The following is a 12,919-nucleotide window of genomic DNA, read 5'->3' as shown; positions in this document are numbered from 1 at the left end:
TGCTGCTAACTTTAAGTCACTATGCTCCGTGGCCAACAAAGTTAACAAGACATGATCAAAGCATTGCCTGATCAGTTTTTATTTTACAGCGGTCACGTCTGTTGTAACAAACTCCAAACTCGTGCCTCGCGTCGGATGATTCCATTGTTTATTAAAGTGCAGTGGAGAGCCGCCCGTCTTTTCTGTGTCGCATCGCATTGTCTTGGTAACAGACGGTCAGGACAACGCGTTTATGCCTGACCTCACCTGTTCTACTAGGCAAAATTTGAGTGCTGTTGAGTATTAAGATTTCTTCAATGCTCTGACGGCCAGTGTTAGGACGCGGGAGACAATCGGAAACGCCGCTTGGGAGAGAGATGCGTTCACTGTCAACATGCGCTGACACGGGTCATGGATCTGCAAAGAACTTTAGCGCATCACCTCGCGTGGGCCAGATATGATATCATGGCCATATTTTGTGTTTGAAATGTCTTTTAGACTGATAAATGATGACGAAAATAATGGATTTTTAATTTTATCATAAGAAATGAGCAAATTCCGTGCAATTCCGCGTTTATAACCAAATTCCGTTTTAATGTCCACATTCCGTGATTCCGTCCGTGTTTTCCGTATCGCGGAAATCATAGGCCCCTACTTATCTATGACTGTGTCATGACACTATTATGACACTGTAATGACATGTTTATGACACGGGCGTCAAGTAAAGTGTATGTAAGAATTCTCTGTAACTCCGTAACATGTGATGTGATTATCTGTTAATTCTGCTTTGTGTTCTGACTAGGTGCTGAGAAAGATATATCCCCTGATCAACTTCAACGTCACGCTGTTCCTCAGGTAGGGCTGGGAATTGCTTCAAATTCGTCAGAGGACGCGCTCAACTTATGGGAAAAAATGAATGACTTTGGGTGCGTGATAAAAGGTATCAACTTAAAGATGAGAATCCGCACTCACAAGCTACGTCTCATTATTTATTTATAAATTACCACCATGTCCACAAGCAGACACGTTTCGGCTCTTAAGCCATCATCAGTGCATGGCGGTAATTTATAAATAAATAATGAGACGAAGTTTGTGAGTGCGGATTTTTCTTCTTTAGGGCTGGGAATTGCCTCACAACAACCTCACAACACAACATGGGCGCCGCGTCACAATACGATAAACATTACGACACATGCGATGCAATATGTATTGCGATTTTTCTTGTGCTGGCTAACAGTAGAATGCCAGAATGCAGTGCAGTTACAACCAGAGCTATAAATTTACTTTTTACCAGCCAATTTTAGCTAGAAGATGTGAATTGTACTAGCCAAACATACACACTCACAATCAGTCAAACTGGCTAGTAAGCGTTCTTTTCTATCACTGAACTGAAATTTCACCAGCATTTGGCTGGTTGGCTGGTGTTAATTGAGAGCCCTGGTTACAACGTAATGCAGTGGTGTAGTCTACGTAGAACGCGGGTATACGGAGTATACCCACTTCTAAATTTCAGGGATTTCAGTATACCCACTTAAAATTGATTGCTCCATTGTTTTGAATAGCACAAATATATACAGTATACCCACTTCAAAAAATGCTCAAATATACAGTATACCCACCATAAAAAGTAGACTACACCACTGGCGCAATGCTGCCTTTTAACTTTAAAAGTAGACACTCATTAAAAGTGTGTCTACAGTGCCTACTGGTAATATTTTTCACTCCTAAATAAATGCGTGGACTTCTCTATGCTGACTTGGCTTGAGTATTGGCAAAAACCTATAGCTAATTCGTATATTGTAGTATGTATAGTATAGTAATGTTAGTATTACAACAATGTGGTAATAGTGCCGTGAAAACACTTTGAAACGTTATTTAATGTTGTTAACAACAATTTTAACATATTGATTTTCGCAATCTTGTTTGGGGCCGTGGTTTCACGTTGGGGGAAGGGTTTTGTGGTGGTGTCATCCCCCTCACGGGTGCCGCCCCGGGCAACTGCCCGTTTGGCACACCCCTAGGGCCACGCCTGTTTGTATACATGTATGAGGAGTGCAGCGTCCTAAATAAGAGTAAATTTGTGGACTTCTTTGTACTGGCTAGGCTGGGTTACTTATCGGCAAAAACTTGTAGCTAATACGTGCCACGATACAGGGGTTGCGATACGATACACATATTGTGAAGAGGCGTGGTATAACAAATTGTCATGACTATTTTTTTGCACGCATCTATCAGACTTATACGCAATTCCTGAATGAATTGGAATTCACAGTAATGCCACGATATGAACACTAGGTGGTGGTGTTCTATGTACTCTCAATGAGTGGTGTAGATAAAATTCTAAGAAATTCAAGGTAATGACACCACCTAGTGTTCGTATTATGGCATTACTTTGAATTTCAATTCAATTCGGAATATCGTACAAGCCTGACATCTATTCCTCAGGAGGGTCAACCATCCAGACCAGCCTCTACGTTCACCCTACTTTGTGACAGTGACCGAGGTCAACAACCGTACCAACTGGGCCGTCACAGGTGGGTTTTTTGTTGTTGTTTTTTTGTTGTTGTTGTTTGGGGTTTTTTCTAAGCCTTTATTTAGATGGCCCGCCAGGGCTATAAACTAATCTCAGTAGCCAAACAAGACGCTCACTGCCAGTGTAAGAGATTTGCAGCATTTGACCAATTGGTGAGTGTTTATTTAGAGCCTTGGAGAATGGTGAGAGAGAGAGATGAGGAAGGATCGAGAAATGATCTCTGGGCGGAGTCGAACCCAAGTCCCTGGCATAATGGTACAGCTACTAGCCCACTGAGTTAACTTTCCCCCCACGCTGGCCGTCACAGATTTGATTGGCTGAAAGAGCCTTGCCAAAGAGAGTAGATTAGAGTAAGATACTTCAAGCCGGTGCATTTCCTGGATCAGTGTGTTGTCATCTGAATGCCCCTTTAGGAGACCTTGGAGGTTGAGAATAAATGGAGTTCCCTTGGCACTGTGGATGGCGGTAGCACACATTTTTTGCAAGCCGTCACCGAATGCAACAGAAAGATAAGAAGAAGGAGGGAACACCACCCCCTTAAACTTGAGCACAGTACTTTGCATTGGGTGGGCAGAGTTTGAATTATTTTTCTCTAATCTACTGTCAAAGAATCAAATAGGAGAGAAAGATATGTCAAACTCCGACCATCCAATGCAAAGGAGTGTGCTCAAATTCGGTCTCCTAAGTGGGCGTTGTCCCCTCCTCCTTCTCTTTTTGTGGTGTTTGTACAAGAAGTGTGCTACTAGAGATTCTTTAAGTATATAGAGATATGCCTACATAATAGGTTTCTATGGGCACCTAACGTGACCAGGTTCCGGTCTGCCTAAAGGGGCATGTCATAATGCTTCTAGAATGAATAGAACAGTCCTTAGGTCTGCCTAAAGGGGGATTTCCCCCTCTTCCCCCTTGTGACAGTAGAACCCGGAAACAATGGGCCAGCAGAACCTCTCTCTTATCTACTCTCTCTGGTGCTACCGCCATCTACAGCGCTAAGGGGACGCCATTTATTCTGAACCTCAAGACTCCGAAGGTCTCCTAACCGAAGGTCTCCTAAAGGAGCGTTCACCCAACATCACATAGATACCGGAAAAGGAAGAGCCTGAAGTATCTCTCTCTCCTATGCAATTCTTTGCTACTGTCTTTGTCCTTACTGCATGGGGTACCTAAGTCTCCGCCCTTTCCGGGCAGCTCATGAGGCTTTAGCTGGGAAGCTTAGTCTCCCGATACTTCAGTTTGTGATGCATTACGTAATGTACGTAATGTGCTTATCTGCTCCTGGACTTGACTGACAGGTACCCAAAGTACCTCCACCTTGGCCAAGATGAGAGAGTTGCTGAATACTATGCACAACCAGACATTCTTCAACCCGGAAGGCTTGCAGATCACCTGCTACGTAAGACACTTCTCTAGCCGAATGGCTGCTACGTAATGCTGAATCTCCACACAGCGAACTGCCAGGCTTTTTTCACCGAGCGGAAAATTGACCTGGGGGCGTGGTCGCCAATATTTCCAGGAGATACTGAGGCAGGCAGACTTAAAACAACCTGCAGACCCAGCGAGATAGCAAACCGCTAACAATCGTTTGCACACATTACCCACTCAATATCACAGCAGTGTCTACATGGCTTTAATAATATTGTGTTTTGGTCCAAGATAACATTTAAGCACTGTGATATCGTTATAGAAGTACAAGAAGTAGTCTATAAGCTTGTGGCTACCTTTTTTCGGCTAAAATGCTAACGTTAGCTTACCCAACTAGCTTAAGACATCAAATTATCAAATGAGTAACCTATTTGTGTCAAATAAGTTCATAGAGAATTTTTACTCAACCCGTGATTGTCAGGACATGTATAATCACTCTCTTTATATGAAGCAGGCTCTTTATATGAAGCAAAAACGTTGATGTTGGAAGTCGCACAAATGGCCGCCATGTTTTTCTGAAAACCCATACCCATACGCACATTTGATTGATTATCGAACCATCTAATTTGCATAATATTGTGGTTTCGCCAATTTCAAATCGCGTCCCTCGGCAAGAATCGCTCTGCCGTCGCGCCGTCACAGGAGTTATCGCCTCAATACGAAGTCAATGAGTGGAGCGGAATTTCGCTGTGTGGGAACGGGCCGTTAGACACTTCTCTAGCCAACTACTGAATTAAGCACTTCTCTAGCCAAATGGGGCACCTAAGTCACACCCTCTACTTCCTGGTTCATGGGGCAGAGGGAGTCAAAAAATGATTTCTGGGCTTGAAAATGAGTGATTTTTGGATTTGTGGTGCATAGGTGGAGGTCCAAGGTTTGGATTGTTGTCAAAAAAACACTCATTTTCAAGCCCAGTAATTATTTTTTGACTCCCCCTGCCCCATGAACCAGGAAGTAGAGGGCGTGACTTAGGTGCCCCATAGCTGCTACATTAAAGGTGCACTGTATAATGTTTTTAGTACTTACGTTCCAGAATTCATGGTGCCATTCAGAAATGTTGCCTTTCTCATCAATACGTACCAACACCAAATTCTAAGTATTATGGCTGTAAAAAAATTATTTTTCATACAGGACCACTCTGAATTTCCAGAAATTGACATTTTTAGCTTACTGCACTTGTAGTTAATATTTGTTATTTATTCAGTAAATATTCATGAAAAGATCAAATTTGGCAGTAGACAGCACAGTTTTTTATATTTATATATATATATATTTATAGGGCTTTTTTGCCTTTTTAGTTACTCTTCTCTTGCTTTTGCTGTGTTTCACCTAGTGTGTGTGTGTGTGTGTGTGTGCATGCATGAATCTGTGTGTGTGTGTGTGTGTGTGTGTGTGTGTGTGTGTGTGTGTGTGTGTGTGTGTGTGTGTGTGTGTGTGTGTGTGTGTGTGTGCGTGCGTGCCTGTGCGTGTCTGTGCGTGTCTGTGTGTGTTCGTATCTGTGTCTGTGTGTGTGTGTGTGTGTGTGTGTGTGCCTGTGAGTGTCTGTGTGTGTGTGTGTGTGTGTGTGTGTGTGTGTGTGTGTGTGTTTGTGCGTGTGTGTGTGTGTGTGTGTGTGTGCGTGCCTGCTCGTGTCTGTGTGTGTGTCTGTGTGTTTGTGCGTGCCTGCGTGTGTGTCTGTGTGTGTGTCTGTGTGTGTGTGCCTGTGTGTGTGCATGATGTTCCACAGGGCACTGAGCTCTTCCACTTCCGCATCTCTGTGATCCCAGGAGTGGTCCTCTGTGACCTGGTGGACGAGGTTCAGGTACTTGACTCTCCATAGGAAATACTTTATTAGTAAATAGAGTAGTATAGTAAATACAAACCCCAACTCCGATGAAGTTGGGACGTTAAGTAAACAGTGAATAAAATCAAAATGCTATCATTTTCAAAACATTCAATCTATTCATTAGATGGAGAATAGTGAAAAGACAACATATTAAGTGTTAAAACCGAGAAAAAATATTCTTTTGGGGGACATATGTACTCATTTCTAATTTGATAAATCCAACACGTCTCAAATAAGTTGGGACGGGAATCAGTGAAATTTAGTAAACATCCAAATAAGATCAAACAACAAAGAAGAACATTTCAAAATGAATTGTACTGACGGACAATATAGGTGTCCAGGTATAAGATCATCACAGAGAGGCTGAGTCACTCAGAATTAAAGATGCAAAGGGAATAATTACCATAGTTATTACATACATTTTTGAATTCCCTTTGATTTACCACGATTGAGTGTATATAAGACATATTTTTCTTACTAAAATCATTGTATAGGTTCATGACACCATGAAATATATATTGGCTGTAGTCTCACTCTAATTCCTGGAGTGCTAGAGCTATTGAAAATTGACCATATTAAGAATGCTTAATGCGTGCAAATGATACAGGGGTGTAACATTCTCCTAAGCACCTGAGCTCACTTGAAATAAACCCAGAAGACATGGGAAACTGTCCTTTGCTTACAGAAGTCAGCAGAAGTTGTAGAAGTCCATTCTTTTTGACAATAATAGAGCATTGCACATCCTGTGCTACAGTGAAAATGGACCATCCAACTTGTGTTAGTGCTAACTTCAAAAGTCAGCCTCCATGATGGCATGCGGGTGCAGTAGTGCATTGGTTAAGATGTTCTCACTCATCTGTAGAGTTAAATACAGTGCTGAATGGTATAAATGGGTTTTAAACAGCATGAAAAGCCACTCATGCATTATATTTTGAAGGGAGATCTTCGATTACTGCCAAATGGTAAGGTCAAATTGCATTCTCTACTATGTTTTAACAGTTTGGCTCCATCATAAGGACCAGCAGGTGATAAAATATTGGGCTTTTGGTCAAGACCTGTCACACTGTAAGCACTACAGAAAGGAAAACATTGCAAAACATGACAAGGAATACACCCACCATTTAAGCTGGTGAAATCATGTCCAAGATAGGAATTAACACTGTTTTTAATATAAAATCATCTCATCGGTTAATGTATTTAACTGTTAAGTGTTGTCTTTTGTTTTGTTTTTAGTCTTCCTCGATATTTGCTGCCATTTATTGTCCCCGTCCCAACTCTTTTGAGACGTGTTGGATTTATCAAATTAGAAATGAGTACATATGTCCCCCAAAAGAATATTTTTTCTCGGTTTTAACACTTAATATGTTGTCTTTTCACTATTCTCCATCTAATGAATAGATTGAATGTTTTGAAAATGATAGCATTTTGATTTTATTCACTGTTTACCAAACGTCCCAACTTCATCGGAGTTGGGGTTTGTAGTAAATACTCTATACTGGTTTTTGAGATTTTTGATTTTTACATTTTTATTATTGCAAAGAAATCTCCCGCACACTGTTGACATTTGCATGGTTTACTGCAACGTTTCGGTCTACTGTAGACCAAAGCGTTGCAGTAAACAGGGTTCCCGCGGGTTATTAAAAATATTAAAAAGGCATTGAATTTAGTTATCCAGCATTAAGAGCATTAATAGCATTGAATTAGCTGTTAAAAGTCGGGAATTTTTTTCACTGCGGCATTAAATTTTCAAAAAACATTTCAGTGTGCAACCTAACGGACGAAGTTTTTTTTTTCATAATGAAGATGACGCACAGAACGTCAATACCCATGATTCGTTGTAGAACGCTACTGTAAACACAAATCTAGAGTGCAGCGGCGCCATTTTTTGATGAGGTGAGGTGAAGAATGGGAAAGTGCCGGTTTAACCCCAAGTGGCTGCAGGATCCAAAATACTTTTGGGTAAAATCTGTGCCGAATGACCGCGAGGCGTGCTGCTTTTGAAATTATGTGAATTTTGCCGTTTAACTTGAACTAGTTTTAGTGTCACATCACTTGCTCTTTTAAGTCGAGAACGATATCGCGGCACATAACACATAGGCATATCCAAGGTCACAACGCAGTTGTCGCTAACACACTATGTAGACGCTATGTTGTGATATTGGTTAGCGTATGATATCTTGCTCGGCGTGGAGGGAGTTGACACTTGCCTGCCGCCAACGGCTGTCAAACGAGTGATGATTACTATTTCGGCTGCAAATTAATCACTGCTCCGCTGGGCATCTCGTAACATGGCATGGTGATGGGCAAATTATTATGTTGGGCCTACATCATAAACACCTCATTCTGGTTTTGCAGTAAGAGTAGGCTACCTACAGATTGTCTACCTCTGATTAGAACATATTTTTAACAATCAATGAATTGGCATTTGTTCAGTATACTTCTTGTAATGTGATTGGAGAAAAATATCATAAAGGGAAATGGTAACAGCTCTTTTACTTTGTGATGACTAATGGTAAGCTACTGCCATCTAGTGGCTGTTCTTTTAAACTTTCGCTGCCTACTGCAAGATTGTCCCAAACATTTAACAGTGGAGGTGGCCAGCTTGACAATCACCTACCACCTTGACTAGATCCCCTTAAAAGATAAACATTTTGTATTACCAATGTTATGTTCAAAATTGCTTTTCAAAGATTATGTAATGTTTTCAATTCCTATTTCATACGAAACTGCAATTAACAAAGCCTTTCCCATGATGGTGACTGTGAGGCCTGTTAGTCTCATGTGTCTCCCCCTTCACCACCAGCACTGATTAATGTTAAACATAATTCAAATAAACAATATTAATTGTATTTTCCATAAATGTACATTATTTTGTCAGGTGAGATGTAATCTCTTAAAAAGTAATGGGGGGGGGGGGGGGATAAATTTGATAAGTGCTTTCTTTATTGAATGTCGGTCAATATTATTGAAATAATAGAAGTATAGAAGTATTAAATTTTACTTGAAAAGGCATTAATTAAGGTATTAAAAGTCTTGAATTTAGGTTTAACAATCCTGGGGGAACCCTGAGTAAACCATGCAAATGTGAACAGTTTCTTTGCTTTAATGTTGTTGACCCAGGGGTTCTTCTCCTACGCAACTGACCAAGGAGGTGTGCAAGAATTCTTCACTTAATACATTTCATTATTGGAAATGAATGTTCAGAAGTCCTATCATCTACAGTATGTGTGAATTCTTAACATTCCAATATTTTGAGAACATACTTTTTAATTCAATATAAATTGCATTTTGCAATGCAATGGAATGTCCAGTAGAAAAATGTAAATTTCCCAAAATGTTCCAAAATGGATATGGAACAGGGTTTAAATTGGGGCAGTGCGCTCCAGAGCGCCGCTCCCCCGCATCACCTCGAAAGGACAGGCAAACCCGTTCCCGTGTTTATAATTAAAACTGGTACAAGAAAAATACCGTTGTACCAACTGTCATTGAGGCATCCTCCAAATGTATTACTGCTCCTGTTTCCATTGTGGTAGTAAGTGGTACATGAGAAAGAAATATATGACTTGGGAAAATGGTTGAAGAGTTCAATTCTTCCGGAAACTTTGCTGTTCACGGGGGCCCCTGGTGGCGTGGGGGCCCTAAGCCATTGCATAGTTCGCCTATGCCTCGGGGTGGCCCTGCCAGCAGCTGTACAGTAACAACTGACTGGAGAGGATATGAAAAAGTACATACATGCATCAGGTGTGCTGGTCTAACTGTCTACCTATTTTAGCAACCCAATACAGTGGTGAAGGAGTGAGGGTGCCTTGTTTTTCTCATACCTGACAATACATTGATTTATCTAAGATATTAACTATAGGCTAGAACTTCACAGAATACATGTATTAGTCTGATGGGGCGATGTAAAGAAAAGTTTAGCCAATTGAAACACTGTGGATATACACCATTTTGCAACCAAAGTCTTCATTTACAAAAGTAGATTGGCATATTCCATGAAAATGTTCACCATTGGTGCACTTGGTACCTACGTACTTATATATTAACCCATTGATGCCTGATGTTGCGTTGCGCAACATTGACCCTGGCACCTGGAGCTGCATTACGCAACATTCACGCTCATGAGATTTGAGACAACTTTATTAAAAATCTCTGTTTGTTTGGGTTTCCCCGCTGTCTATGTGATGTAATGTAATGTAATGTAATGTAATGTGTCTGTGTCCGTGGCAGATCTTTGTGGACAAGGGTCCGCTGGGCTTCCCCGCTGCCTATGTGATCAGCTGCATCACAGCCATCGGTCTGGGTGGGCTGCTCATGCTCGGCCTGCTGCTGAAGACCGCCAACCCCTCCAGCGGCGTCCTCAAGACCTTCTGGAGGAAACACAAGGTGGCCCCCGAGTCCAACTAAGGCCCGCGCCACGCAAAGGCCCGCTACACCACCACGACTCTACTCAGTGAATTAAAGATGCAGTGTTTATTCAACACACGGAGAGTACTCTGGGACCAAATAACGCCTTAGAAGGTCAGAGTTCAAAAGAGTCCTTGTGCACAAGCCCTCAGTAACACAGGTGCAGGTGGGAGGCAGGATAACTTGATCAAAATCAAAAGTTCAGAAACGCTGCACACTGCTTACTATTGTATTTTTATTATTATTTCTTGGAATGAACAAGAAATAAAACGAGGGAAAAAAGCAGTGTGCAGTACACTCAACTCTCCAAGTGTGGAATTAACACTGCATTTGTTTACTGTGTGTGAAAACAAGCCCCTGGTTAGTTGCTTGCTTGTCTTGTTTCTTTTTTTCCGTTTTTGTTTTAGTTATTTGCATATGCACATTTACTTTAATACATTTTTTTGTTACAAATGACAGAAATACATTTTGAAGTGTTGTAGGGCAAACAGCAAATGTCATATATTGTCCTATACAGGGAAACAAAGAGTCAAAAACTAATTAACCTTTTCATTGACATTGACATTGAAATTGTAACTTTAGTCTCGCCACCGCCTTGTGCTCTATGAAACATGAATTAATAAAAAAGCAAACATTGACCTTTTTTTAACATTTACACCATCTTTTTTCTCGGTTTCTCCCTAATTCTTTTAACAGAAACAAGTGCATGTGCACTAAATTCCATAGCAAATTGGAGGTCTTGGTACATGAGGCCTCAGAACTCCAAATTGTATGTAATGTGATTCTTTAGTATTACAATACGTTTTCAAACACATAATAAGCAATTGTGAACGTAAGTCCATGCTGAGCACCAATGGCTTTTTTCAAAAATAAACACAAATAAAAACTAAATAAATGCTGACTAATGTTTTTACTCAGTGGTGTAGTCTACGCAGAACAGTGGTTCTTAACCTGGGGTGCTGACACCCCCTGGTGGTGCGCTAGAGATTTCAAGGGGTGCACAGAATGTTGTTTGTAAACAAGAATCATTGTGAATTATCACTTCAATCCTTTTTTAGTACGTATACACGTGTAGAAGTTTGGGTTGGGGATGCACGGCTTGTCTTTGACACAGGTAAGGGGTTGCTTTAAGAAAATAGGTTAAGAACCACTGACGTAGAACACAGTATACCTACCTAAAATTGATTGATTCGGTATTTTAGAATAGCATACTGTAGTATACTCACCACAATGATGCTCAAATATACAGTATACCCACCTCAAAGTAGACACCACTGGTTTTGCTGTAGTAACCATGGTCTGAACCAAGCATAGTATTACTGTATGGCTTATCCATGGTTTTCTTGGGTAACCATGAAGACCGTGGTTCCTGACTAGCCATGGATCATGGTTTTCATGGGGTTTTTTTTCCAGCATGGTTTGTGTCTATGGTTTAAGCATGGTTAATTGTGGGTTTCATGGTCACCCAAAAAAAACACGAAAACCTGTTTACATCTGGGGTGTAATGGTTAGGGAGTTGGACTGAAGATCACAGAGTTGCAGGTTCGAATCCTACCCTTACCTCTCCCTACACCACCTCCATCCATGACTGAAGTGTCCTTGAGCAAAGCACCTAACCCCACATTGCTCCAATAACTGTCACCAATGTGTGCGTTGGATAAAAAAAAGCGGTAGCTAAGTGTAATTTCATGAATAATTATACACCGTGCTAAAACCATGGTTAGTTTTCAGAGCAAAACCGTGGTTAATTTTATAGTTATAATCCATAGTCAAACCACAAACGGTGCCGAACCATGCTCAAAAAAACATGAAGTCATGGTTTACCATAGTTGATTTTCATAAGGGTAGGGACATGCTGATAATAATAATAATAATAATAATAATAATAATAATAATAATAATTGTATTTGTATAGCACTGTATCATACAAGGTATGTAACTCAAAGTGCTTAACAAATGGGAAAAAACATCATTGTTAGAGATGGATTTAAAAGGAGAGGTAGAGAGGAGAGGCAGAAATAGCTGGAAGGCAGAGGAAGAAGAGATAGATAGAGATTGTAGAGTCATAAGGTCAACGTAGGTTAGGACCAGGATTCTTAGATACGTAAGGTCCATAGTGGCTGGGTCTGATTGCTGAATTAAAAAGTCAAACCTTCAGAAAACGTCCTGTACGTGTTTTATTAGCTGAAATCACAACACAAGGAGTAGTGCAGCCAGATTATCGGGGGGGACATTACATGCTACATGTACAAAAATAAGTCTTGACATTATCTTTGTTAACAGTTGCCAACACTTGCTTGCCACAATCTGGAATCTGATAACAATTCAGTGCAAGTAATACAGTGTAGATTCATACTTGATTTGGATAATGCAATGTGGCAAGTCTTTAAATTCATCATGGACCGCATCCTGAAAACGTGGTTTCTCATTTTAAAAAACAAAACAAACAAAAAACAATGTTGCTTCCTGTATGTTGGGCAATAATTGTAAATGCGTCTGTCTGTCGGTCTGTGTTTCTGTCTGACTGGCTTGTCTTGGTGAATTAACAGTGTATATGTTTGTCCAGTCGTCAGGAAAGGTGTTGGACTAGGCAGGAGAGCTGCAAGCTCCAATACTACATAGATGTTTGGCATCAACATCCATAAGCTAAGACACAAAAGGGTGCCGCCTTCTCCTCTGACAAACAGGCAGGGACAGGACAAACAAGCATACACGCACGCACGCACGGGACCCCGAGAATGGCAATAGAAAATTGC

At 40.8% G+C, this 12,919-nt stretch overlaps 1 protein-coding gene across 2 annotated transcripts in view; it reads left to right on the top strand.

Moving 5' to 3' along the window:
• LOC134443150 (cation channel sperm-associated auxiliary subunit beta-like) overlaps positions 1-11,075 on the top strand; it is a 46,723-nt gene extending 35,648 nt beyond the window's left edge. For both annotated transcript variants that reach the window (XM_063193057.1, XM_063193058.1), the window contains 5 exons: positions 782-834; positions 2,425-2,513; positions 3,805-3,905; positions 5,661-5,735; positions 9,987-11,075. In XM_063193057.1, coding sequence (XP_063049127.1) covers positions 782-834; positions 2,425-2,513; positions 3,805-3,905; positions 5,661-5,735; positions 9,987-10,163 — 495 coding nt within the window. In that variant the 3' untranslated portion in view covers positions 10,164-11,075. The remainder of the gene's footprint in view (positions 1-781; positions 835-2,424; positions 2,514-3,804; positions 3,906-5,660; positions 5,736-9,986) is intronic.
• The last annotated feature ends 1,844 nt before the right edge of the window (positions 11,076-12,919 follow it).

Source organism: Engraulis encrasicolus, unplaced genomic scaffold, assembly GCF_034702125.1.
Source record: "Engraulis encrasicolus isolate BLACKSEA-1 unplaced genomic scaffold, IST_EnEncr_1.0 scaffold_28_np1212, whole genome shotgun sequence".
Lineage (NCBI taxonomy): Eukaryota > Metazoa > Chordata > Actinopteri > Clupeiformes > Engraulidae > Engraulis > Engraulis encrasicolus.
The sequence above is the reverse complement of the archived record's forward strand: the minus strand, read 5'-3'. Positions and strand labels throughout refer to the sequence as shown.